Source organism: Thermothielavioides terrestris, chromosome 1 (assembly GCF_000226115.1).
Source record: "Thermothielavioides terrestris NRRL 8126 chromosome 1, complete sequence".
Lineage (NCBI taxonomy): Eukaryota > Fungi > Ascomycota > Sordariomycetes > Sordariales > Chaetomiaceae > Thermothielavioides > Thermothielavioides terrestris.
The window spans coordinates 7,413,503-7,440,189 of NC_016457.1; the positions used below are offsets into that span (position 1 = coordinate 7,413,503).

At 58.2% G+C, this 26,687-nt stretch overlaps 6 protein-coding genes across 6 annotated transcripts; 3 read left to right on the forward strand and 3 right to left on the reverse strand.

Moving 5' to 3' along the window:
• The first annotated feature begins 400 nt into the window (after positions 1-400).
• Positions 401-3,779, forward strand: THITE_2109946 (glycoside hydrolase family 81 protein). Its single transcript, XM_003650414.1, has 5 exons — positions 401-2,103; positions 2,156-2,300; positions 2,372-2,759; positions 2,874-3,298; positions 3,405-3,779. The coding sequence occupies exons 1-5, from the start codon at positions 451-453 to the stop codon at positions 3,419-3,421; spliced, it is 2,628 nt and encodes an 875-aa protein (XP_003650462.1). The 5' UTR covers positions 401-450; the 3' UTR covers positions 3,422-3,779.
• A 1,214-nt stretch (positions 3,780-4,993) lies between these two features.
• On the forward strand, positions 4,994-6,844 carry THITE_2109947 (uncharacterized protein). Its single transcript, XM_003650415.1, has one exon. It carries the CDS (start codon positions 5,192-5,194, stop codon positions 6,695-6,697), a length of 1,506 nt encoding a protein of 501 aa, XP_003650463.1. The 5' UTR covers positions 4,994-5,191; the 3' UTR covers positions 6,698-6,844.
• A 2,316-nt stretch (positions 6,845-9,160) lies between these two features.
• THITE_2109948 (uncharacterized protein) lies at positions 9,161-11,730 on the forward strand. Its single transcript, XM_003650416.1, has 4 exons — positions 9,161-9,484; positions 9,549-10,038; positions 10,167-11,167; positions 11,243-11,730. Exons 2-4 carry the CDS (start codon positions 9,707-9,709, stop codon positions 11,668-11,670), a joined length of 1,761 nt encoding a protein of 586 aa, XP_003650464.1. The 5' UTR covers positions 9,161-9,484; positions 9,549-9,706; the 3' UTR covers positions 11,671-11,730.
• A 1,862-nt stretch (positions 11,731-13,592) lies between these two features.
• THITE_2169612 (uncharacterized protein) lies at positions 13,593-15,835 on the reverse strand. Its single transcript, XM_003650417.1, has 5 exons — positions 15,683-15,835; positions 15,535-15,618; positions 15,385-15,428; positions 15,136-15,282; positions 13,593-15,054 (listed from the first exon to the last, which is right to left on the reverse strand). The coding sequence occupies exons 2-5, from the start codon at positions 15,539-15,541 to the stop codon at positions 14,158-14,160; spliced, it is 1,095 nt and encodes a 364-aa protein (XP_003650465.1). The 5' UTR covers positions 15,542-15,618; positions 15,683-15,835; the 3' UTR covers positions 13,593-14,157.
• Positions 15,836-18,209: 2,374 nt separating this feature from the next.
• Positions 18,210-19,008, reverse strand: THITE_48178 (uncharacterized protein; the record flags this gene model as incomplete). The annotated part of the gene is made up of 2 exons (XM_003650418.1): positions 18,210-18,559; positions 18,978-19,008. 2 exons carry the CDS (start codon positions 19,006-19,008, stop codon positions 18,210-18,212), a joined length of 381 nt encoding a protein of 126 aa, XP_003650466.1.
• A 4,553-nt stretch (positions 19,009-23,561) lies between these two features.
• THITE_2109960 (uncharacterized protein) lies at positions 23,562-25,832 on the reverse strand. The gene is made up of 5 exons (XM_003650419.1): positions 25,054-25,832; positions 24,867-24,997; positions 24,691-24,808; positions 24,251-24,601; positions 23,562-24,083 (listed from the first exon to the last, which is right to left on the reverse strand). The coding sequence occupies exons 1-5, from the start codon at positions 25,701-25,703 to the stop codon at positions 23,741-23,743; spliced, it is 1,593 nt and encodes a 530-aa protein (XP_003650467.1). The 5' UTR covers positions 25,704-25,832; the 3' UTR covers positions 23,562-23,740.
• Positions 25,833-26,687: the final 855 nt, after the last annotated feature.

The following is a 26,687-nucleotide window of genomic DNA, read 5'->3' on the forward strand; positions in this document are numbered from 1 at the left end:
CAATCCCTGTTAAGTCAGACCCTGGTCTCGGCGCCCACCTGCTCTGTCACCTCCTGTGTATTTACACTAGATCAACTTGACCTGCCTTCCCATACATCGATACCGTTGTCCTGTTGTTGTTTTCCAGCTCTGCGTCTGTGATCCGATACCTCAGCATTCCAACGATTCCAAGGTAAGGGCCTGTTTTCATGTTGATTCCAAGACTCACGGATCCACATCTCCTCATCAGCCGCGCAGCCACACATGCCAGCCAGCCAGCCAGGAGACGATCTTGTCTCTGGGGAGCAACGGCCGGCTCGGGATGATCACGGCGCAATCTGAAAACAGCCAGCACGGTCATCTCAGATGGCGTCCGCCCAGATGGAGTTGGGAAGGTTTATATGCCCCGACGACCCAGCTGCTTGGGGCTCCCTCAGCTGGCACTCCTGGATATGCCGCCCGTCGTCAAAAATGGAGAAGATACGGAGGCTAGCGTTCGTGCTGCTAACTGTCTTGCAGGTTGTTGTATCTCTCCCCTTCCAAGGAGACGACAACTCTGAACATCTAAGCCAAGAAGTTGTCCAGGCGCCCTCCTTGCAGCTTCATGCTCCTCAAGAAGCTGGCGGTGCGGCTTTGGTCCTTCCGCAGCGTACCGAGACTCTCAGGCAAGCGGCCAGCACCCCTTTGCCAGTGACGGAACGAGCTTGGGACGCTCCTCGGCCTAGAGACGCTTTCACCTCTCGCGCCAAGGTCATCACGAGCTTTGGTCCATCTGGAACGGTCCAGATCCTCGCCAGCACAAAGACGCCAGCCCCCGGCATCACCCCATCCGCTCTCGAGACGCTAGGGCATGTTACCTCGGTGCCAATCTTGACGAGCCCGATCCCCAAGCCAACTTCGCTGCTCCCTGTGGCTTCAATCTTGGTGAGTTTGCAGGCCACGGCGTCGATCGCTATCAAAATGGCGGCCCAGGACATTTTCGCCGATCCCATTTCCACAGATGCGCCACCCGCAAACATCGGCAGGAAGCAGGACCATCCGGCGCCGAGGCTGGGCATCGCGAAGAACGGCCCGATTGAGACCAACAAGTTCTACGCGAATTTCTTCCTGGGCAACCAGACCTCGCCGACGTACTTGCACCCGTACGCGGTGTCCTGGGCGCGGGGCCAGGGGGCGTCAGCGAGCTGGGGCCTGGCTATTTCGCATGTGGAGGGCAGTCAGAGGGTCTACGGCCAGACCAGCCCAGAAACGGGCGCCGCGGCGTACTTCATCAACCCCATCGGCATTCAGTCCGTCTGCCTTTCGGCGAAGGAACTGGGAACCGACACGGCGCTGACCACGGAGTCGCTGACCGACTTCTCCGTCCAAGTCAGTCTGCGACCGAACGCACAAGCCGGTGCCGCGGTGCAGTTCCCGTTGGTCCAGGGCTCGGCGTTCATCACTGCCATCTACAATGGGGCTTCTCCAGTGATCCAGACAGGCGTCTTCTTCAGGACCGTCACCCGCACCACCACGGATCCGAAGCCTGGAGTCACCAAGTACAAGCTCCACCTCGAAGACGGCAGGACCTGGTTGGTGTATGCATACCACACGCGAGGAGACCCGCTGGATCTTGAAGTGGTCAACAACGGGTTCGCACAAGCCAAGGGGCCGTTCTACGGCATCATCCAGGTTGCTAAGGACCCTGGGAATGGCGAGGCGGTGTACGACCAGGCGTGCGGTGCGTATCCCACCGGCATCGAGCTGTCGGGGTCCGTGGACGACAAGACGGGGACGTACAAGTTCTGTTTCCAGAAGGCCGGCATGCCCGCGACGACGCTCGCGATGTTCGCGCTGCCTCACCACCAGAGCTCGTTCGACGCCGCCACCCGGAGCAAGGTGACCGGCGTGCTGCTGCAGACCACGACTAAGGGCATGGCTGCCGCAGTCGTCGCTGATTCATGGACCATGGTCGAGTCGAACCTGCCGACCAACGTGGGCTTCTTGCCCTGGTCGCCGCAGGCCGGGACTGTCACCGCCATCTCCGACGCGACCAAGCGATTCATCCACAACATCTCTCAGCAGGAGACGTCGCAGGATATCCTGCAGCAGACGAACCAGGACTCGATGTATTTCAACGGGAAGGTGAGGTGGCAACATTTCCAGCGGCACGCTTTGGAAGCTAAACAGATCACAGGCGCTGGCCAAGTTTGCTAGTCTCATCTTGGCGGTCCAGGAGCTGCTGGGAGATCAGGAGTTGGCCCAGGCCGGACTGAACAAGCTGAAGGTGGCCTTCGCCCGCTTCGTACAGAATGCGCAGCAGTACCCGCTTGTGTACGAGAGTAAGCACGGGATACCACCGCTCAGTTGTCTCTTCTCTTGTTTCTGGTTGGCAGGTCTAACATGGGATCAGGCGCGTGGGGAGGAGTGGTATCGTCGGCGACGTACGTGACAGGCGACACGGGTATGGACTTTGGCAACACGTATTACAACGACCACCACTTCCATTACGGCTACTTCATCTACACGGCCGCCGTCATCGGACACCTCGATCCGTCGTGGATCGGCCCCAACAAGGCCTACGTCAACATGCTCGTCCGCGACGTCGCCAACCCCAGCACGCGGGACCCGTACTTCCCCGTCTGGCGGTCCTTCGACTGGTACCACGGCCACAGCTGGGCGCACGGCCTCTTCGACACGCTCGATGGCAAAGACCAGGAGTCCAGTTCCGAAGACACCATGCACGCGTACGCCATCAAGATGTGGGGCTCCGTCTCTGGCGACAAGAAGATGGAAGCTCGGTGAGTCCCGAATTCTCATCCCTACTCACCTTTCTCTCTCCCTTGCCCCTCGGACGGGGTAACTTAGGCCGAGGTAGAACAAGGCGGTGCGTAACTGACCAAAAGAGCAAAAAGCGGCAACCTGATGCTCTCAGTCCAGGCCCGGTCGATGCAGTCCTACTACCTCTACACGGCATCCAACACGGTCGAGCCGCCCGAATTTATCGGAAACAAGGTGGCCGGCATCCTGTTCGAGAACAAGATCGACCACACGACCTGGTTCGGCACCAACATCGAGTACATCCAGGGCATCCACATGCTGCCGCTGCTGCCGCACACGCCCTTCATCCGCACCCCCAAGTTCGTCGCCGAGGAGTGGGCCACCTACTTCAGCGGCGGCCGCGCCGAGGCCGTCCAGGGCGGCTGGAAGGGCATCCTCTTCGGCAACTACGCCACGATCGACCCCCGCGGCGCCTACACCTTCTTCAGCCAGCCAAATTTTGATCCGAGCTGGCTCGACGGCGGCGCGAGCTTGACCTGGTACCTGTGCTACTCTGCCGGTGAGTCCCAATTTTTTTTTCGAGTTCTTTTCTTCTTTCTACCTCCCTATCTTATGAAGGCATGGGGGAGACTGTGTTGAGACTGTGCTGACGGTTGTCTCGATAGCGCTCGGCGGGCTGTGAAGGAGTGAGGTGGGTTCAAGTTCCCTGTAAACAGCTGGTTTGCGTATTCTTCGTCTCTAGCGTTTTGTTGGGATACTGGTTGGTTGTGGGATATTGGGGCGTGGTCAAATCCTCATTCGCTGGCAAGGAGTCGTGGCTCTGGCATCTGGCAAGATGACAACATGACTTAGCCACTTTCTTGTATATGACTTGGAAGACAACACATCCCTTGTTCTCCTGGGGGGCATTAATAACGAATACACTTCCCTAATACCTCGCCGACAGTCTCGCTTTCCGCAAAGGAACCAGATCCCGCATTTCAGGGTCCTGGTTAGCCACAACGTGTCTGCTGAGGGTGGAATTTACAGTTCAATCTCGGGGAAATCCGGGATCTTGCTTGACTATCTGGAGTAGCAATTACGTGGCCTGGGGAAGGAGGCAACTGATGGAGAGGTCATGCGGCCGTCAAAAGTGGGAGCAGCCGGCAGCGAAGTCGAGCCTTGTTTGGCCCCAGGTATGGACCACATGAGCAAAGCTGACTCACACCATCATCAGGTCAGAGAGTGGTGTAAGGTCCTTTCGGATCCGATGCTCGGCCGGTTTTCTTGCCAGAGCACTGGCCGCACCTGCCTTCTTTCCCATCCTGGGACCTCAACCGGAGCCCCGACCCAGGGGCTAGGGTTAGGGTACGCGATAGTTCGCAGCGACGTTTGTTGCTTTCAATGGGTAACTACCTAGGCAGTTAAGATGTAGAAAGGGATCCTGGTATTAGTCTTAAGTTCGGATTCCAAGGAAGTGATTGATCCCTTTCCCGACATGCCAATTCTCAAAGCTGCATCACCGGGCAGTATTCTGTAGAAAGGACCAGTGTCTGCCCGAGTTGGCATCTGCTCAGAGGTTCTTGATTGCTCCTGCCCTGAATCTTGGTTCGCTGCGGATGACGGCCGGGTCCGATCCACCCGTCAGGCACCCACCGCGCCGCCGCCATGCATCCAATCTGCGGGGCACCCCGGTTCTGAAAAGGGGTTGAGGTAGCCAAGGGGGCCGCCCGTCCCGCACCTCTCTTGGACAGGGACCAGTCGGCATTGGGCAGTGTCAGCCGCAAGGAAGATCCAAGAAATGTTGCCTTACACAGCTGTATTGTAGAATCCGGGGGGTGTCGGTATTCCAACCCTCCCTTTTCTCGTTGGCAAATTAACCTTAAGCTGCCCGCTCGGGTTCGCCTTGAAAACGCACAGCGCACCCCCGGCTTGACCTTCACCGAGGCCGCATACCCCGAGCGCTGTTCTCGGCCACTCAACCGCCCGCTCCGCCGGTGAGAGAACAGGGCGGCGCCAATCTGAAGCTGCAGCCGCAGGCGGCTGGTGAGTTGTGCGGCTGGGGCTGGTGTCAAATCACAATTCGTAACCAGGGCGATCAAAAGCTGACCTGTCGCCGCAGCAGAGCACTCCCGCAAACAGGTGCGCTGCCTGCTCATGTGCGCGCTGGGGGACGCAGCCTTACCTTCTTTGCCTCCGCTCACTGAGCCTTTACTTTTTTCTTTTGAGTACCACCTCCTTTGTCTCGTCATCGGCAGTCTCGGCTGCCTCTTCCGCCTGTGTCATCGGCTTCGTGCTCCGCTGTTTCCCCCTTCTCGGCCCCGACCCATCGGCATCGGCGCTCGACGGACTCGGCCCGAGATCCTGCGAACTGTACCACAGCAACCCGCAGACATCATCCCAGTCTTACTCGACTGCTTAGCCTCCCCGCCAACTTTGTCCCACCCATCCCATCCTACCAAAGAGAGGCCCGATGTCGTTCGAGTCCGACGGCAGCCAGTCGTCCCAGGCACAGACCATCCCGCTGAGTGAGTTTCTCAGCTCTGAGGATGACAAGAACTTTGTCTGGGACGACACCGATCGGGAAACCTCAGCCGCTTGGCTTGTAGCCTTGAAGGGCAGCGGCCTCTCTTCGGACAAACACAAGATCTTCCATCACTGTTCCAAGGAGTACCTCAAGCCGCCGAGCCCATTCGTACAACAGGGTCCGGAGCTGGGCGAGTCCGGATCGACCGTTGTCTACAGAGTCACTGCTCCCGAGGGTTATGCGTACCGTCGGCCTCTCGCACTGAAAGTGATCGTCTGCAAGGAGGCCACACGACCTCCCGGGCCTGACAGCGAAGCGCGCAGCAATGCCCTGAAGGAAGTCGGGACCCTGTCCAAGCTCCGGCACCCGCACATCGTTGCCTACGTAGCGTCGTTCGAAGACTATTGCATCCAGACCCGCGAGATCAAACGCCGGGCGAGGGGCAGAGCGCACGCAATGTCCCAAATCAACGAGAGGGTTAAGAAGCACATCCTTGGCATCGCCATGTACCCCCCGGCTCAATGCAACCTACGGGCCTTCATGGAGGAAGTCTTTCAGAACCCCAAGGCGGCGGCGGACTGGATCATCCCGCAACTCCACACGTACTTCGGATGCCTGGCACAAGCCGTGGCATATCTGCACCGTAAGGGCGTGCAGATCCGCCACAAGGACATCAAGCCGGAGAATATCGTCGTCGACGACTTCGGCCTGCCCGTGCTCACCGACTTTGGTCTGTCCAAGCATTTCGAGACGGATGAACTGTCGGATGGCCCGACGCCAAAGACATTAAAGTATGCTGACCCGGAAGGTCTCATGGAGCGCAGCCGGAACGCGAGCTCGGACATTTTCTCGCTCGGCTGCGTCTTCCTCGAAATCGCCACCGTCCTCCTCGGCAAGCCGCCCAGGTTCGCAGAGGACGAACTCGATCGCGGTCGGCTCCGGCGCACCTCGTCGTCGTCGGCCTCCCCGGCCCCACACTACGGACTCCTATCAAGCGACTACTTCACGTACGCCGAGTCGCTGCACAACCTGGACGCCTACCTCTCGACTCTCACCCTCCTCGGCCGCGACCTGGCAGCCTCGGACCGGTCGCGGGAGGGCTCGGTCGCGGCCGTGCTCGCCATCCTGCCCCACATCCGCCAGATGATGGACGAGGACATGACCCGGCGGCCCAAGGCGGTCCAGCTGTATCCCTGGTTCCGGCACCTGTACGACGTGTACGAGAGCCCGGGCCCGTGCCCGAACTGCGAGGAGGAGCGCCGGACCGGCAACGCGATCCCCCCGCCCCGCAGCCGCAGCCGTAGCCCGACGCTGAACCGGAGCGGCACCGTCGGGACTCCGCAGGTCGTCCGCAGGAACACGTCGGCGTCGATGGCCACCACCTTTGCCGCTTCGCAGGCTTCGCAGGCTTCGCAAGCGGATGGCAACTCTGAGTCTGGGGACTCGGACTGAGCGGAAGTGGATCAGTGATGTGTCTTGACGGGTGGATGGCAGATTCAGCCGCTGGGCTTTTCTTTCTTTTGCCTTGTCTTGTCTTTTTCTCCCTTTTTGTTTCCGGCTGGTTGGGTCATTTCCTCCTCTCTCCTCGCATTTCATCGCGGATTTTTGCGACCGGGAAGCGAGCATCATATGATCATAGCGATGGCGAGCTGGCGGCCAAGCATGCATGCATGGGTATGGGCGATGACAGGCATGACCGGCTTTTGGGTTCGGCTGGGGGATGGTTAGGGGCCCACGGAATTATGGATGGCATGGTGTCTTGGGAGATGTATGGTGGTTGTACCATTGTGCTGTGGTATCATACATGTCGGTTTTTCTTCACGGGTTCTGCCCCCAGGTCTAGCGGGGCGGGCGAGACCACCTGTCATGGTCCGGTTGGGGTTTGGGGACATCGGTATCTCGCTACGGGGTCACGTAGCCGGTTGTCATACATACACAGGAAGAGGAATACACAAAAGGTTTCTCCCTGGCTGATGAGTAAGGAGCTCAAGTTTGATGCAAGGCACTGCCTAACCTGGACGTTACACGCGAGGCAAGAAGGACAGAGATTCGCGTTCCGGGGGAAGCTCGTGTTGAAGCAGTGAGCTGGCGCATGCGATGCCATTCATCAATACATTGTTCGAGCTTCGTTTCACTGACTTTCATTGCCCGTTCCAGACACATGTACCACCTCGTTTGCTCAGCCCGTGCTCTTGCTGGGCAAGCCATTCCCAGCATCAAGTTCATCTCCGAACACGAATTGGATGAACCGTCATATTTGCAGCTCTACAGTACATTGGACAGACAACGAAGCGGTAGCCGTGTGAGAAATGGCAAGGAAGTGGAACCTTCGGTCAGACCGAGTCTGAAAATTGGGTGGAAGCATAAAGCTTGCGGCAGCCACATACCTGTTTCCTTCCAGAGTCTATCCATGTGGTTATGTTTAGCTCAACTGAGTCTCTATGTCTCCCGGGGATCCCTGTGTGCTGTCCAGTTCCAGTAGGCCTTCTTGAATAAGTTGGCAACACTCATCCCCCTCTTTTGAGCGCCAAGTCCTGGATTGACTCGGAGTACCCGGCCCAGCAGCGGTCAGTGACGCAGTTTGGCACATCGCCTTCCGCATCTGCGGTGGGAAGATGTCTTTCTTGAAGAGCTCAACAACGTCGAGGTTGGGGCTGTCATCCCGGTTGTCCGTACGGCGCGTGGCCCCTCGTCATGCAGTGGGGGAGCGAGCCCGATGACAAACTGCTCCGTCTTCGGCGGCGAATGAGCGGCATGTTCTCCCACAGCTTGTCACGTCGGTCGACTGTAGTTAGCTAATATGCTAGAGCTTGGAGCTGGTTCATCCTACACGAAGGTTCACCTCTATGAGACTCTTATTTGGAGGTTCTTTGTTAGACATCTCAAGGTTGTGGGTTTGACCCCACGTAGGGCTTGATTCCCTGACAGTGACTGCTATTTTTTCCGGGTTGATTCTGATGTTCCCGCACGTCCTATCCTTTCTCTCGGTTTAATGTACATAAATATTCCTGGGGTTGAGGCTGGTTTGGTTTTCTTTATGACTAGGAGAAGCGCTTTGCTATTACTCGGCCTGCTCTCTGAACCGTTGAGGAGGTCAGTTGTCTGCCAGGCATAATGAAAATGAATGTCTTCGATCCAGTACGAGATTAAACCTGACTCGAGTTGCCTTTTCATTTTCACAGTTACGCAGGAAAGAGTTGGATCAATGAGACAACCCACCCCGGTGAGTCGAGCAGGGTACGCCGATCTCAGATCCTGCGACTCAGGGTAACCTGGCGGTCATTCAAAGACTTAAAGTTCTGGCCAGCCGATATTGTGGATTCCATCTCCTTCTGGAAGTGTGCATTCCTTCGCAATTCTCGAGCCGATGAACCGAGGTGGTGCCGAGGGCTGTGCAGCGAATGATGTACAGTCCGAGCGTCTAGACAGAGAGAGATCTTTGACGTGCTTTGGGCTTTGCAGTAGCACCAAACATTAGCCCAACGCATTGGGTCTCTGGAAACCGGCCATCCACAAGATTCGGGGCTTCATCAAGGGCGGATGCCGCTGCGGAGGAAGACTGTGCTTCCTTCGAGCTCGAGCTGAAAGACGTTTATTGGAGACGCCAACAGGACTCGATGACATGTAAGATACTGTTGTAGATTATGGGAGTGACGATCATCCAAATGCCATGACTTTTGTTGTGTATGTACACTACCTTCACACCTGGCTCAACCTCTCGGTGTTCGACGCCCTCGAGCAGCAAGAGTTCGGTAGGCGGGGTTACAGCGGGGTGCCAGCGGGGCGCCGGCGGGGTTAAAGCGGTGGACCCCGCTGATAATCCCCCCGCGCCTCGGTTCCCCCGCAAATGTTCCACCAATGGGCCAGGCCTCGGCCCCAGTTTTCATCCCCAAGGTTCTCCGCAGGATGCGACCTCGGCATGCGCCTTCCAGCTTCAGCCTGGAAGAGATTGACCCGACCGGCACGCTGGCTCGAAATTGGCTCGAGTTGCACCAAGCACATGGACGCTTGAGGAGAACGCCCAGCCGCAGCCAGCTAGCCCGGCGCTTAAACACCCGACGCCGCCCGCTGCAATGTGCGCGCCCCTGTTGCGGCGGACCGTCGTCCCTCGAGTTGTCGCCCTCCCGACTGTTGGAGCCTCCGCCCTGTGGAACGCGATAGCGTCACTCCCAGTATCAACAGCCCCGCGTGCATCGAAAATCACCCTCCGCCGGCTTACACATCCACATCATAATCGCTGTACGAATAGCTAGGACCAGGCCTTGCTCTTATGTCGACCTGCCCAATTCTGACCCCTCCAAAGCCCCGCGTCACCAGCCATTATCAGCGTTATCTCGTCCGCGGCCGAAGCGAGCCATTGTCCCGCCCTCCCGGAAGCACGGAGATCAAATACGCTTTTTCCAATCCTGCAAGCACTTGGGAAGCGAGCGCCAGCAGCATCAACACCAACGCCCACGCACCATGGTCCACAGTGCAAACCCGATTCCAGCTCGCGTTGAGAACACGGTCGTCCCCGGCGTTGAGGACACGGTCATCCCCGGCGGTCCAAAATCAAGCCTGGACGGGCCGTTTATGAAGCCCACTACAGCCGACGGCCTCGTCAACTTGTCCCCTCACCACGAAGACCATCTCCCGGGGGGAATTTTGGAGACGGACGAGGAGAGGGAGCGCCGCTGGTTCGTCGGCAGCATCGACCAGGGCACCACGTCGTCACGCTTCCTTATTTTCAACGGCGAGGGCGACCCTGTCGCGAGCCATCAGCTAGAGTTTGAGAACCTGTACCCCAAGTCAGGGTATGCTATGCCCACCCACTCCTTTCCCTTCTTCACCCCCGCATCACCTTCACACCTTGCCTGCGGATCTACTGCTGCGAAGCAACGGCATCCCTTTTCGTGCTAACTTCAACGCTACCTAAATCCAGATGGCACGAGCATGATCCTCTCGAACTTCTACGCTCCGTCGAGGAGTGCATTGACGAGGCCGTGCGCAAGTTTGTCGACCTGGGGTACTCGATATCCGACATCCGGTCGATCGGCATCACGAACCAGCGCGAGACGACAGTAGTGTGGGACAGCGTCACCGGCGAGCCCTTGCACAATGCCATTGTCTGGCCCGACACCCGCACACAGGCGCTCGTGCGCGAGCTCAAGTCGCGCGAGTCATCAGATAGCCTTTTGGACCTCTGCGGTCTGCCCCTCTCCACGTACCCCAGCAGTGTCAAGTTGCTCTGGCTCCTTCGAAACGTAGATTCCGTGAAACAAGCGTATGAGGAAGGCCGGCTCGCGTTTGGAACCGTCGACTCCTGGCTCATCTACCGGCTCAACGGCGGTGCAAATGCCGCCAAGCCCGTCCATGTGACCGACAGCACTAACGCCAGCAGGACTATGTTCATGAACCTGCGCACCCTGCAGTACGACGACAAGCTGCTGGGATTTTTTGGCATCGACAGGACCAAGGTGCAGCTGCCTAAGATTGTGCCGTCATCAGACCCCGAGTGCTTCGGGAAGCTCGCCAGTGGGCCGCTGGCGGGCATCCCCATCGCCGGGTGTTTGGGCGACCAGTCTAGCGCCCTGGTCGGCCAGTGCGGCTTCAGTCCGGGTCAGGCCAAGAACACATACGGTACTGGCTGCTTCCTCCTGTACAATGTCGGCACCGAGCCCGTCATCTCCAAGTACGGTCTTCTGGCCACGGTAGCCTACGACTTCGGGCGCGGCAGGAAACCAGTGTATGCCCTCGAGGGGAGCATCGCCGTCGCCGGCGCTGGCGTCAAGTTCCTCATGAACAACCTCGGCTTTGGCACTCAATCAAGCGACATCACCTCCCTGGCCGAATCAGTGCCGGACAACGGTGGCGTCGTCTTCGTCACAGCCTTCAGCGGCCTCTTCGCTCCGTACTGGATAGACGACGCCAAGGGCACGCTCTGTAAGCCTCCTTTTTTTTTTTTTTTTTTTCCTCCCCCGCTCTCGCTGACTCACGCCCGCTGACACTGGTCCGCAGTCGGCATCACGCAGCACACGACCAAGGCGCACATCGCGCGCGCCACGCTCGAGGCGACCTGCTACCAGACGCGCGCGATCCTCGAGGCCATGGAGAAGGACTCGAACCACAAGCTCGAGTCGCTCGCCGTCGACGGCGGCCTGTCCAACTCGGACCTGTGCATGCAGACGCAGGCCGACGTCTGCGGCATCCCGGTCGACCGCCCGCGCATGCGTGAAACCACGGCCCTCGGCGCCGCCATCGCCGCCGGCCTGGCCACCGGCGTCTGGCGCGAGCTCGACGACCTCAAAGAGGTCAATCGCAACGGCCGCAAGGTGTTCCTGCCGCAGATGGACAAGGCCAAGGCGGACAGGTTGTTCCGCAAGTGGGAGCAGGCCGTGGAGATGAGTAGGGGGTGGGTCAGGGAGGACAATTCTGATTTTGAGTAGGTGGTATGTGCGTGTGTGGGTGTTTGTGTGTTTTTTTAAGTTGTTGTTGCATGGCGAGCGGCTTTGGGGTCTGATTTATCTTCTCTTTTTCGCTTCTTACTTCTCAGGGCATGATGGGGTTTAGCGAGTTGGCTTTGATTTGGCGTTTTTTGTCTGTTTCCGGGGCCTGTATGGGTTGGTTATCTGTTCTTCGGTGCTGAGTGTATTGGTCTGATAACCGTGAATACCACCGTCATCACCTTGTGGACTTAGCGGAGCGGAGAGGACGGGAGTGGCCGGCTGTATACCACAGTATGATATTCGATAGTCATAATAGAATAATAGGCGTTCAGGTCTCCTTGACGTTGAATGCATGGCTTGCCTTGCAACATGAGGCCCTTCTGGGGTCGAGATGAGATTCAATGGGGATATTTAGGCTGCTCACTTTCGGAGTCATGAGAGTCCTATCACCTATGAAGACAACACATTCAAGAATTGGCACTGGCTTGCCACAATAAGCCAGCGCCGAACTCCAACGACCACTCTACCTTCATGTTGTGTTGGAGCAGGCAATCAACCGCGGAGAACCTCATAAGCCTCATTCAGCTCCGGGTCAACCAGGCGCAAAGCGCATGATCAGCTCGGGCCCTGGTCCTATCCTGATGCTTTGTTCGTTCAATGTCCATATGGGCGAGGCCGCCTTACTCAGGGGCAGGTCCACTACCACAGTACTACTGTACGGAATACAGGCAAACCATCCTGGAACTCATCGTTTGTTTAGTGTCCCCGTATGATGCCATACATTCCTCGCGAATCCCATGATGTTCTTGTAAGAAACAATGCCACGCCTGCTGTGTGAGCAGCGTACCTTACTTAGCTGGGCAATATCTCGAGATCAATGCGTGAATGTCATCACTCCATGGCGGGGTGTCCATCCAAAACTCCCGGAACCGAAGCAGATGGAAAGTTCCGAGACATTCTCACGGCCGGCCGAGTTGCCCTTGCTTGGGCGTAGTCCTCGAACCATGACAAGCCAGGGCCCCTAAGGGAAGCATCGGAAGACAATCATTTGAATTGCTCCAGGACGTTACGCTGGTGCATGCCGTGCCATTCAGCAAACTCACAACCCATTGCAACTTGGGCATACCAGGCGAGCGAGGGAGTTCGGATGGAAAGGGGGCAGGGGTTAGGGGAGGGGGAGGAGGAAAACGTTGCCCGGGGAAACCAGCCCCAGAACACCACACCCATACCAAGGAGAGGGTAAAAAACCAGACAAGCCCTAGGAAACCAGAACACTCGGGTCTAAGACCGTAAGCGAAACAAATATGCCAGAGAGACGGAGGGACTCCTGAAGACCCCAAGCCGTGACGCCGGACAAGTGGAGGCGGAAATTCCCAGAGGCCAGAAGGAGAATGGCGGCGTCGGTCTGGCTGGAGGAGATAACCGGGGGACTAGATACGTTGAGGAAGCTGGTATGGCGAGGGAGTCAGGGCGAGGGTGGGAGGCTAAGGGATAGAACGGTGAGGAATCTGTGGTGGAAGGCATCTCCGCGGCTGCCGCTGTGTCTGGTGATGGAGCTCCGCTGTGGGATGTGGCCAGGGCCGAGTTGACTGGTGGTGTTGTTGCCGCTGCCGCTGCCGTTGTTGCTGTGTTAATAGTCCTAGTAGTGGCTGTACTGCGAGTGAGCGTCAGCTGAGAGTCATCCGTGTGCCAGGGCTGGCAATCAGTTACAAACATCAGCCACGAGAAAGTAGCGAAGCAAGTAATGTGAACGCATACCGTTGCGCTGCGATCGCTGGTGAAGTTCGCTCATAGAGTCCCGAGGCTGCCTGGTTCCCCTTTGGTATCCTTTTGAGACTGCAACGAAGGGGCTCATGGCAACATATTCGTGGCGCCGTGCACACATCCAATACAACGCACTCATCAGCCATTGCTCCGCGGTGTCAGTTCAGTGATGTTTATTGCGCTGCGATAGTGCTCCCACCACCGAGTGCAGATCCGGAATCCCGCCCGACAGCCTACGCCAGAGTCATTTTTTCCCGGCCCGTCTCCATGATGCTAAGTGCAGTATCCATAGCCCTCCCTGAACCCCGGAACCGCCCGACGCGATGTCGAATCCCAGTTCATGTACATCCATAACCGCCCGTTGTAATCTTCCGGAGATTCCGTCTCCCAGAAACGGTTCCAAACAGAGCACCCCGGCTACCGCATCAACATCGGAGACGGCCACGGTTGCTCGAATCCAGACGTCAGGCCCTGGTGGCGCAGTAGTTATTGACAGGCCGAAGCAGATGGCGAATGCAGAGAGAAGAGGTTTCCGCTCAGAGACGCAATCGGCGTGTAGTGTAGCTCGCCGTGTTCCGCCTCCGTTTTGGTATTAGAAAGGAGGTTTTTTAAGTAGGGCATTTAAAAAGGCCTAAGAGTGGTGTAGTGTATCTCAAACGAAGAAAGAGGAAGGCAAGCCTCGGTCGCCCGGACAGCAAACATGGCCACACCACATGGCTCCGGTTACATGATGATGGCCGGCACGTCGACGTTGGACTTGATGGTCTTGTGAGGGAGGATGCTGCCGCCGTTGACGTAGACCTCGTCGCCGATGGTGACGTCGTCGCCCAGAACAGTCACGTTCTCGAGGCGCGCCCAGCGGCCAACGGTGCTGTTCCAGCCGACGATGGTGCTCTTGACCCAGGCGTGGTCCTTGACCTTAGACCCGGCCATCAGCACGCAGCGCTGCAGCCGCACACCGTCGCCCACCACGACGTCCGGGCCGATGGTCACGTTCGGTCCTATCCTGCAGTTTTTGCCGATCTTGGCTGAGGGATCGATCATCACGTTGCCGCCGTGCACATACGGCTCCGTGGGCGGGGTGAGCAGCTTGGAGCCCTTCTTCGAAAGTGACGACAGATACAGGCAAGTGCCTGTGAGGAAGTCCTTGGGCTGCCCGACATCCATCCAGAAGCCTTCGAGGTCGAACGAGTGCAGCTGACCGTCCTTGGCCATGGCGGGGAAAGTCTCGTGCTCGATGGACGTGGGCCGCAGTTCGATGCGCTTTAGCACCGACGTGTTGAGGATGTAAATGCCGGCATTGATGCGGTTGCCGACAAACTCGACCGGCTTCTCGACGAAGCGGTCAATGCGTGAGGGGTGGTTCGGCTTGTGGACGATGACACCATATTTGGATGGCTCCTCCACCTTGGTCACAACAATAGTGCCCTCATCGCCGTGCGACTTGTGGAATTCGGCCAGCTCCTTGAGGGGGTATTCGCAGGTGACGTCCGAGTTCAGAACGAAGAAGGGCGAATCGTCCTTTGTCAGGACCTTCTCGGCAAGTTTCAGGGGCCCAGCAGTGCCCAGGGGTTCGCTCTCGATCGAGATGGTGATGTTGATGCCGAATTGCTGCTCATACTGTTGTTGTTCGCGGGCACGTCAGCTCGACTACCTACACAGCCGCTCGTCACCGGCTCCCAGGGCACTCGGAGCACTCACCTCGGCCAAGTACTTTTCCATAATCTCCGGACGGTAGTTCACAGCCAGGACGATGTCGGTGACACCAACAGCGGCGAGGGCCTCGATCTGGTGCAGAATCATACGCTTGTTGCCGAATTCCACCAGTGGTTTCGGCAGGGTGAGGGTCTGCCAGGGCGGCGTTAGCCATTGTTTGGTACGGTGTGCGTGCTGGTCCCTCTATTCGGGAGAGCGCCGGTTGCTGCAAGTACTCGAAGCCGGGGGACGCACCAGAGGGCGCAGGCGTGTGCCAAAGCCGCCGACAAGAATTAAGGCTACAGTGCACAAAAGAAGGTCAGCCTCGGTTTCCCTGCACCGCTTGCACCGACAGCACCGCCTGCACCACCTGCACTGCGGCAGCCGGCACGCGGTTCTGCTTACCCTTCATGTTTGCTGCGGGTGGTCGTAGACGAACGAGTGGGTTGAGTAGCAAAGGGTGGAAGCAACGAGCGTAAGAAGAGGATACTGCGTAAACGCGAAAGTTAGGAAGGCGGTTTGGGGTGCGGGGAATGGCGTTCAACTCCCCTACTTTAAGTTACCGTGAAGAGAACAGAGGAGCCGCCGTGACTGCTTTGCACACACAGCAATGGCAAGCTCTCCCGAAATACGTAACCACAAGGCGTGGCACTTGGTCAGAGGTGGCAAGACTGCAAAAAGGCCCAAATTGGGAATTCAGGAGAAGGACACCTCTCGTGATGGGTTGGCCTTCAAGGGGCAGAGGAGGAGTTGCCTGGGCCACATGCCAAGCCAGCAACCAATCAGGATCTGTCATTTCCCATGGCGAGATTGCAGCGTGCCCATGTCCACGTCGATTACGATTGTGGGTACCTCCGTTCCCTGCTTTGCGTATCGATACGCTGTAAACCGTACATCAGGGGCCTGCCAGGAGCTGTCCGCTGCCAGCACGACGCTGCAACTGATGGTGTCTGAGGCAACACAACCCATGACTATCCGTAATCCACCTTGACTATCCGTATTCCGCACACAGGACTCAGCAAAAGCTTCTGCGAGACAAAGACAAGAACTCCTTGCCGTGGTCACCTGCTCGTCTTCTCCCGCGCCAATGACCACCCCGCATTTGCTTTGTTGGGGCCACGCACAGCGGCGGTTACTCGAGAGGAGACTCGAGAGGAGGTGCGTACCTTAATCACGATATTCCGTACACCCTCGACCATGCCCCGGCCACCTCCCTGCCAGGAAGTTATGGCCACGCAATCTTGCGAATCCGGGCCCGCGGACCTTCCAAAGCAAAGCACCTTTGATACATGTATCTGTGACCACGAAGATGATGAATCCCACCTGTTGACGTGGATGTCACACAATCAGAGCCTCGCTCAAGATCACCATCCGCAAATAAAGGCCCAGGGTTCCCCAGTGGAACGTTGAAACGGGCAAAACCATTGCACCAAGCAAGACGCACAGCAGTGCACCACATTGGTTGACTGGGTAGGCAATGGACGTTCGCCTTCCCTGGCTGAGTCCAAGTGCGTGATACACCAGATCCAGTGCCGATGAAGCCTGCCACAGCTTCACTTATAGGACACAAAACGGACAACCCAGCTAGCCAGTAGAGGCCGAACGTGGATTCCATTCCAGTTGTATCCTGAAAGTGTCCACAACTCTCCAGTAATAAGCGAGGTAGCTCGTAGTCGTCATTCGTCAGTCGTTATTCATCGTCATCGTCATTCATCATTCATAAAAGCGTGCAAAGTCTCCCGGCAAGATCAGAAGAGAAAGCTGAGAATCCCCTCTCCCTTGTACCCTCATGTACCGCGTCTCCTGGGAGCCGCCTCCGAAATGAAGCCCCTGAATATCTGAGTGGAATAGCCAAAACCTTCCTTCGCCGGAAATGCGGCATGAAAGCGCCAGGCAGAATGCAGAATGCAATGATGCGTCCAAAGCCGCGTTTCTCACAGCCATGGCGCGCTTGACCTTTGACTTGAAGGTGACCCAACTCGAGCAAGAAAAAAAAAAAAAAATCAATCCTTCGCTTCCTGACTGCCAAAGTTCGTCCACAAACTCACTCCTCTTTGTCGCCGTACCCAGTCCAGTCCAGGCCAGGCGAGTCCAGTCCAGTCCAGTCCCTCGAATCCAGGGAGAAGCCTCTCCGGAGTGTCCCACGGTCCAGCTTCGTCTCCTCGCGTACGGCCCTCGAGTGCCTTCTAGAGTTAACCCCGACTCAACAAAGCCACCGGCCATCGGTCCGTCTTCCTTGCCAGAGTGTTTCCCGGTCCTGTGTTGCCCAGCTGGGAAAGGGAAGCATGGAAAGAAGAGAGAGAGCGGAGGATGGAATGGGAGAGCAGAACAAGTCAGAAGCAGAAGCAGAAGCAGAAGCAAAAGTAGAAGCAGCAAAAAAATAAGCCCGGGCTCTCAAAGTCTTTTTGTATCAAGTAAGCAAGCAAGCGAAAATGCCAGGTGACAAGCATAGCAGACGCGGAGAAAGAAGAAGAGAGCCCGTGAAAGCACATGCCATCTTCAGAAGGTAAACCAGAGGCGATGTGTGTCCTGGCAGTGGTTGAAGAAAGAGGCCATCCATGCGTGCTTGAAAATGTTCGTCGAAAGCAAAAAGATAAGGCCGAATGCTGTTTGTCTAGCGGTGGTCGTAACGGTCGTTCATTCATGTCGTGGCGATGCTGTTGGTAAAAAAAAGGAAGGGGAAAGGCGCTCCGTCTTGAAGAATTGAGAAAGAAAAACTCATGACTTTCGCTCCCGTCCCGGGCCTCCGGTTCCGTGGTCCTCGGAATGGAGCAATGCCACCACCAATTGGGGTATATATCCGCGGCCAAACGTCCCCATCCTCTTGCCTTGTCGCTGTGAAGCCTTCTCCGAATTTTATAGCAGAAAAACGATCCGGTTCTTGATTAACGCAGCTTGAGCTGCTTTGCCCTGCGCCGTCCGCATGGGCTGGAACACCCCCAAAAACTCAACGGAATCCAATGGGAAGGTCGGCAGACCTGAGTGAGGATTCAGCGAATCCAAATCCTGGGCCACCCAGGGACAAGGGGCTTTTGTCACACCACGAAATGCGGCTCTGTCGCCCCCCACCCTCCCCGCTCTCACTCTAGAGAGGTGGTCGAGCTGCTGCTGGAATGATGGCCAGATCTGCTCCTGTGTCCGTGATTGGAGGAAGACGCATGACGGCTGTTCTTCCTGGCCTTGCGGCTGGATTCATCCGCGGGCAGGCCCTGGACGATGCCATTGCGGGCCAGCATGCCCCCATTGACCGAGAAGTTCCGGCAGACCATAAAGGCACGCATGGCTGCGTTCTCCTCGGCTAGAGACCTGGACTCGTATGCAAGGTCCGTCTGGTACTCGCGCCCATTGACCAAGACCAGGCATGTGTAGCCGTCGCCTTCGCGGTACGACTCATACAACGGGTCATGCCACCCACGGCGCCGGCAGAGGCCTGCAAGTCATCCCCGGTTAGCCCTGTGCTCATAGCAGCTGCCCATTGGACATCAAGCCTCTGTGGGGGAGGCGCAGGATCAGAGGCGGGAAGATCGGGATCCTCAGACGGCGCGAGCCATTCTGCATGACAGCCCAACATGAACATCCTCAGCCCTACGGGATGCATTGGGCGGGCAAGGGACCAGCAGATCGAAAAAAGGCCGGCCTTATAAGTGATGGCCGGGGGTTGAGTATCGGGATTAAGACAACGAGCAGGTGGGTGCGGGGGATCAAGCATGTGGGAAGTTTCCTCCTTTTTGAAGCCGCCCCCCACAGCACCATAACAGAATGACGTGTGATTGAGCTTGTCGACTTCGGGGCGGAGTTGTCTACGCATCCACGAACACAAGGGGGTAAAGGATGAACCAGCGACTTACTCTCCAGGTACTGAATGTAGAAACCGCCCATTGTGTCGATCTCTCTCAGTAAGCTCGGTGCGGCCGGAACAGTGTATGTAAGATGGTCAAGGTCCCGGCAGGCCTGCGGGAACAAGGGCAAGAGAAAAGTGTGTTATGAGTTTGAGTTGTAAACAAACTGCCGGGCCAAGAACCGAGTCGGGCTGATGTGCTGCAGTCGAGCCCAACCTACGAGCAAATGGGGTATAGGGTCGGGCAGAGAAGAAGGGAAGGCAATGCCGGAAGTTGAAGGTTTGTCTCACAGATGGGAGGGTGGTGTGAGCTGGAAGATTGCGAATGTCAGGGTTGATATGCGGCGTATGTCTCCAGAGCGACGTCAGGAAGGGGAGTCCGAGGGCCGGCACCAGAGAGACTGGTGTGCTTTATCGCGGTGACGAGACGGGGAATGCGGGGCGGGGATGGCAGAAATGCCCAAATCAGAGATGCAACGAGAAAACAACGGGGAATTCGAACGGCGAGGAGGGAAGGTTCGCGAGACGCATGTCCACTGGGAGATGCGGCTCAAAGTGCGACCCATCTTGATGCGCTGGCGTGTGTCGTTGCCAGTTGATACAACCGCAGAGGCCGGGCAACTCCACACCAACAACATGGGGTGATGCACCGTCCTGCCAGAGCGATCTCGTTTGATAACTCCGGCCAGTCTAGATCGGGGAAAGTCGAGGACCCTAGCACCGATGTTGCGCCTCCTCGACCTGTTGCTATTTCCAACTGGCCCATTCGGCCTCCACCGTCTCCCCTCCTACCCACGCCATCACGGTTTGTTTTTGTCCGATGTTTGGGCGGACCCGCGTGCTTGCTGTGGGTACAGAGGGGTGAGAAGCGTTGGTATGCGGAGACCTCACAGCACATATTCGCAAACTGGTCGGCCCAGGAAGCCAGTAATCCGGACAAGTATGCTCACGCAAACCTGGACAGCGGAGACACAAGAGCGCTCGTGGAGACTCGGCAGCCCTGGTCGGCCGTTGTTCCTGCCACTGCCGGATCTCGGCCAACACGTCCCCCACTCCCTGCTGAAACTCGGGGGACGCAAAGGAAGGGATTGCCTTGCTCGCCAACTGAGGAATCCTTGACCGGGGGGTTGGACGAGGGAACGAGACCGTCTGCGAGATCCCACGACCAGGACTGCTGGTGCGCTTGCAGCGGATCGCTCGCGTAATGTGCCATGTACTGTACATACAGCCCGAGAAAGTAACGAAATGGTGCGCGACGGCTAGAGTCTGTCCGTCCATACTTCGCACATCCAAACTTGCGAGGGAGCCATGCATGTACGCCTGCCGAGAACGTTGCGGACAACCGTGAGAAAAGTAGCCCGCGGCGGAACCACGCCGCGCGACTACATGGCATGGGCCGGTGGGGAAGGGGAAGAAGGTTGGCGCCCCAAGAGCACCAGCCAGTTAGCGAAGACGCAGGTGTCCGGGGCCAATCTGCAAAGCCGGAGACAGGAGAGAAGGCATTCTTAGAGGCAGTCTCGTGGGCCATGCAGCTCGGGACCATGCCAGTCCCGCATCTCCCGTCACCGTCGGCAAGCGACGTTCGAATGAAGGCAACGGAGAGCGGTTCTGGAAACCTTCCCGCCGACGCGTGGCCGGACAGCGCCGGGCAGGCTGGCGAATCAGAAGCAGGCAACTGGACTTTTCGGGATGACAGGCACCCACGCTCGGCCAGAGATGATTCAAGGAACAGCGCTTGTCGAGATTGTCGAAGGCCCCGCGAGAGAAGCATTGGAGGTCCATGATCGTTGATCGCCCGGATGGCGAATCCATCAGTCCAGGGCCCCTCCCGGTCGCCAGTCCAGGAAGCAAGGCCAGGGTGGCGAGCTGGCAGCAGGAGAATGGCTGGCTCGAGAGGGCGCACCACGAAGTCGGTGAGGAAGCGATGAGGTGCATGAACAGTGGCTGGGGACCGCTGCGGAAACCCTTGCATGCCCTGCATCGGACCCTAACGGCGAACGGCGTCTCTGAGTGGCGGACGCGGTCGCAAGGCAACCAGGCACAGGCCAACCTTCACGCTCATGCAATGATGAGTTGGCACTGCCGCTTGATATTAACAAGAACCCAGGAATGGGTCGCGGCGCGAGGGGGGCAAAGGCAATGGCGAATAAACTCAAACGGAATGCGTGCAGCTACAGCAACATCGGCCGGGCCTCGGAACCCACGAAGCTCATCCCGCCCAAGCGAGAGCGGGGAGACGAGTGACGGAAGACGGAAGACGGCAGGCGGCTGGAATTGCAGGCAGGAGTGTGTCGTTCGCTTCAGTGACCCGAGCAATTGGCGACAGGTGAAGCTTTGCGAGGTTGGGGTAAGCCAGCACGCCCTCCTGCATGCCGTCGTTGACACAAGACGGAGAGAGGCGGTGGGCCGAAAGATCTGGTCAGTCCGTCATCGCTGACCGACAGTGGGAAATTAGCGTGGGGCAACTCCACCAGAATGGAAGGCGCGACGGAATTGTAACAGTCAAACCAGATTGCCTGGCAACGGCAGGCGCAACTGCGCAACTTAGACTCTCTCCGTCAGCCGGCACTCGGCTGTTTGCAATCGGGCTCATCGAGATCGTTCACAGAGACGCACCGCCCAGGTAGTCGCCGTTTCGATGAGGGATCCTTGTATGTGCGCGCTGAGTGGTCGGCCTGGGAAAGGCTGTGAGCACTAGGAAGAATTTCTGGAACCATCAACGGCCCAATCCGATGGGCTCCTCGAGTTCCAAGCGTCCGTCCCAAGCAAACGCCGGCGCGGCGGCTCACCACTCACGCGGAGCCACGCGGAGCCCTGGCAGAGGACCATCTCGTCTCGTCAATGTCATTCGCGCTCGCCCCGCGGCCTGGCAGTCATCGTATTACATCATCAAATCCTGCCCGTCTCGAATGTGAGGGTAAACTGGCCGCCACTGGATCGTCGTCCTCAGGCGACAGGGTCCGGGCATCCACACAGGCTATAACAGCATCTCTCTTTCTGACTACCGGCGGTGCCGGCTCCGGGATTTGCTCCGGCAAACGCAATGCTCCGGCGCCGGGATGGCCAAATTCTGAGCTGCCTGACAGACAAGGGGCGGGAGCAGGAGGGGTCAACTCCACCCCGCAGCACCCGACAAGGAGGGGCAAAGTGCCCCTCCCCCGGCGGCGCCAGTGCGTCCCAACCCCCCGTAATTAACGTCATAGGGCGGGACCTGGAGTGCAGCTTGGAGGGCAACTTGGGAGCAACCCGAGCCGGCTACACCACCAAAATATTCAGCGAATCTGCAGCTGGGAATCACCCTAATACAGACACAACCGGAGCGGCTGGTTCGGGGACCAAGGACAAGAATTGGGTAACTTACCGGCATCGACCGCGCGAGGCGCAGAAGTCTCGCTCTCCTCGGTCCCCCCCATGTCCTGCACCCTCGGCTGCGCTACGCAGCTACATGCCGATGGCAATACTCAACTCTTTCCGGCACCTCTTTTTCTGGGACGTTCTGTCTCTGCCTCAGCTAGGCGCTGTGTATCCTGTTCCCTCGCCCACCTAATCCTCGGGCAGCTCACACAACACGCAGCTGTGACGTCTGGGTGCAGGTATGTCGCAAGACGCCGTGCCATGTAACCTTCCACAAATTCCCATTCCAGATCCGGGGGTGTCTATTCGTGGTCATCCTCCGGACATCATCTCGGACCCCATCCCCGAGGCCCATTCGCGCGGCCAGGGTGTCGCAGACTTGCTTGCGGGAACAACTGGGCCCGATGTGGAATGAGACGGAAAGACGGTCAGGAACGGCGTCTGGCCTGCAGATCGTTGCTGCTCCGAGCTTTCAACATGCTCGGGCCTGCACGGCAGGCCTCGTCCGTCCGTCAACCAAGCCCCTAAAGGACAAAGGAAAATAGGGGATTTAACTAAGGTGGCCGAGAAGATATTTCTGGTCTGCCGCGTGGGGCGACAGAACGCGTCTCGGCCCCGACCGGCCCTTGCTCGCCTGAAACCGCCCCTCCTCTACCGCCGGGGAGGGATGGTGGTGGTGGTGGCGTAGTAATGGAAGGATCGATGGTAGCGGCTCGGGCATTTTCCGGCCTCGAGCGGGCCGGCAGCAATGTCGTGCAGGACGGAGGGGGGCCCATCCACCAGCGAACCTGCCAGTACGTACCATTTCCTCTGGAGACAGGCAGGGCGATAGTCATCCTGCATGAACGGGAGCGGGGAGGGAATTGGCCCCTTTGTGGTATCCGCAGCCCTCGGACAGGCCCGGCGTGTTTGCTTCCCTTGCCTCACACTCGGGTTACCTATGAAGGGAGGCTACTCGAACGGTCAGTCTGTTTTGCGTGGTTCAAGATCCGAATCCAGGTGGGCAGTTGTAGGCCGGCCACTTCTTCGCGAACCAGCTCTATCAGGGACATCCCGCCCTGATACTCTGCGAGAGTTACCCTGTACGGAGCCATGCCAGCGTCCTAGACGCAAACAGAAACTTTGAGCCTGCATTGTTGCTCTCCATATTCCTGCGCTATGCAGTGTGTGTGCCCAACACAGGCTAGCTGGACTGTTGACGCCGCTAAACCGACGAGTCCAGGGTGAACGTTTCACGGCAATGACACCCCAACTTCCACCACCCAGCGTCGCAAACCTCCCAACAAGCAAGTGACGTGTCATGGCATAGAAGACGTGACGTATCCCGAGACCAGACACGTGATGGAATGAAAGGCGGCAAGGAGCAGCAGCAGGCAGGACGGACACTTAATCTTCAGCACATGTGCCCGTCTCAGCGAACTACAATCCCTGCTTCTTCCGAAAGTACTCCTTCATGGCCAACACATTTTGCTGCGGGATGGCGTAGACGGGGTGGATCGGGCGCACGCGGTCCTTGTTGTCAAAGATCTGCACGCCCTCGAGGTAGGGCAGCACGGCCCACACCAGATCTGCCGCTGCTGCCGCCGCTTTGGGTGGCGATGCGTCCGAGGATGCTGCGGTCTCGTTCTCCTCATCGGGCTGCTGCTGCTGCTGCTGCTGCTGCTGCGGCGGCGGCGGCGCGTCGGGCTCATCCAGCTCCCACTGGTGCTGGGCGGAGCTGAGGCCCGAGAGGACGTAGCAGGAGTGGTAGGCGTCCGAGTTTCTGGTTGGGAGGAGAGCGAGCGAGACATGGTCAGCCGCAGGTCTGCCACATGACTGGGCACGGGATTGAGATGGGGACGGGGATGAGCCAAGCGCGGGAGAGAGGGAACGACGGAGTTGGGGGGCGAGACTGTGGAGGGGCCGAGGAAGAGGACGCGACACACTCACTTTCCAGGTTTATCGCGCAGCCCACCCCTTTTGGTTTGGTCTTGGCAGCAGCAAAGGATATACCGGATCAGGCCTTCCCGGCTGAATAGGGTGTCGTCTGCGGGTGGGAGTCCGCCTCTGCTGTTGGTGCTGCTGCTGGTCGTGGTGGCGGCGGCGGCTGGGCCGTCTGGGGCCGCGCTCGCCCCACCAGCACCGCCGCTGTTGAGACACGCCTCGATCAGAGGGAAGCAACCGCCTACCCAGAAGCTGTAGCAGCCGTCGACGAGCTTGTTTGTCCGGCCGGAGAAGCCTCCCTCGGGTGCATACTGCCGTGACGACAGCCAGGCGATCAGCCGTGGAACGTCAAGGTAGCTGTGCGTGGACCTCATCAGCATGCAGTGCTCCTTTGCCACACGTGGGTTGAATAGATGGATGCAGCATCACTCGCCTGTGTTGCGTACCTCGGGATGCTGCGGGCTGGGTGGTCCAAGAGTGCGAGGCAACCCAACGCGCAGAAGGCATATGCCCCGTGCGCTTCAGCGTTGGGCTGGCCAGAGATGCCGCCCTCAAACGTTTGGCCTGGGTGAGTTAGCCATGCATCCCGAACACCGTCGGGCTCTCAATCACCATGGCTTACATCGCCGGACGTAGTCCCCCACTCCCGAGAGGAGGTTCACGCTGCTGTCTCCAGTCCATGCTGGGGACTCTGGCGTCAGGTCCAGCGGGAGTCCAAGCAGGGTGATGATAATGGCGGCGCAGTATGCCCCCCTTTTCCCTGGTGGTTAGTAGGGCGTTCCTCGTGTCCGCGGACTCGGACGACATACCTGATGTCTTCCTCGCCGCCGAGGCAAACTTGGAACCCGCCGTCAGGCTGTTTGAGACTGCAGAGCCATCGCCACATCGCCTTCCGATCGACAACTTCGTATGCTTCCTCTCCCCCGACCAGCGCAAGTGACAGGACCACCGCGTACGTAGTGGCCAAGTGAGAAAGCTGCCGGCCGCCCCCGCCAAAGCCGCCGGTGTCATTCTGCATCGAGCGCGCGGTCTCGGCCACGGATTCTCGATAGGACGTCACATCCTCCCCCAGCAGGGTGAGCGCCGCCAGACACCAGTACAGGAACCATGGCCTGCTGGCGTCGGCGGCAACGAAGGCGCCAGGCAGTCTGCCGAGGCTTTTGTGGAGGAACCTGACGTGCCTCTCCCGATCCAGACGGGGCACGCCATGCTCGTTGTACTCGAACGCGGCATCCTCTCCGCTCAGGAACGGCAGGCAGACGCCGACCGTTTCGTCCTGGACCTGGGACGTGCCCGTAACCAGGGAGTCCCTGACGGGCGGGAGTTGGGTGAACAGATCCGGAATCATGGGCTCGAAGCTTCTCGTGTCAAGTACGATTTCCTCGTCGACTGCCTCGCTGTCCGGACTGACTGGTCTTGCCGTCGCGGGTGCTGGTGGCCGTCGCTGCTGGGTCGCCATCTTCCTCCACGGGAAGACGACACCCTTTTGTCGCATTCGGAACCTTTGTTGCTGGGTGTGCAGTTCACCGCATGTGTCGATGGAACGGTCCGCACAAGGGGAACAATACTTGCGACGGTCTCCTCCCTAACATTATCCTGTCCCGCCGCAAATGGAAACTCTCGATGTTTGCCTCAGCCGCGATTTGTGATTGGGCTTCCAGCTGCTTTGGCGTGGGCGCCAGATGCCAAGAACAAGAAACGTGAAGGTTGAGCATCAAATAACTTATCTCGATTTGGAAAAGTGGATCCTCGAACCTCGCTCGGGACGGCGTGGTTCTCGCTGCTATTTCCTCCTCTTGTTCCCTCAACGGTGTTTTGTGTCAAATGGATAGGTTGGGGCTGACTCTCATGCGCTCGAAGATTCGATGCTGCTCTGTCGCACTCACATTGTCGTCAGACTTATCCAAGATCATGCTGTGACCCGTGGTTTGGGTCTCGAATGAAGGCTGAGCGGCCGGAACCCCGCATCACCGAGTCCCGCCCTGTAGCACCGCACCACCTCGAACTGCCACTCCGCTCCGGTCTGCCCATCCACGTGCCGCTGTTGGCAAGCTGCTGGGTTCGCTCCGAGAAGCTTCCAGTTTCATTATGCGGTCCGTTTGGCTTCAGAAGAGCTCCCAGGCGCTTAGTGTACACAATACGGAGGAGCTCATTCAGAAGCAGCTGGATTCATTGCGGAACTCGTAACAAGTAAAGCGCGGTTGGTTGTCTTACGACCAAAGCCGGCCAATCATCCTTCCTGCAGAGCCGCACAACGCACTTTTCCCCTCATCTGAGAGACATCCGTCTATCGTTAACTAACTGACTCTTCGGCGCCGGCTCAAGTTGTATGCCGATGAACCTGCTCTGCCAGGGTTGCGGAGCTTTGAGGGAACCCCTGGAGGCCAGTTCGAACCTCTCCTGCCACGGAGTTGTGATAATATTTCGGTCCATGAAGTGAACT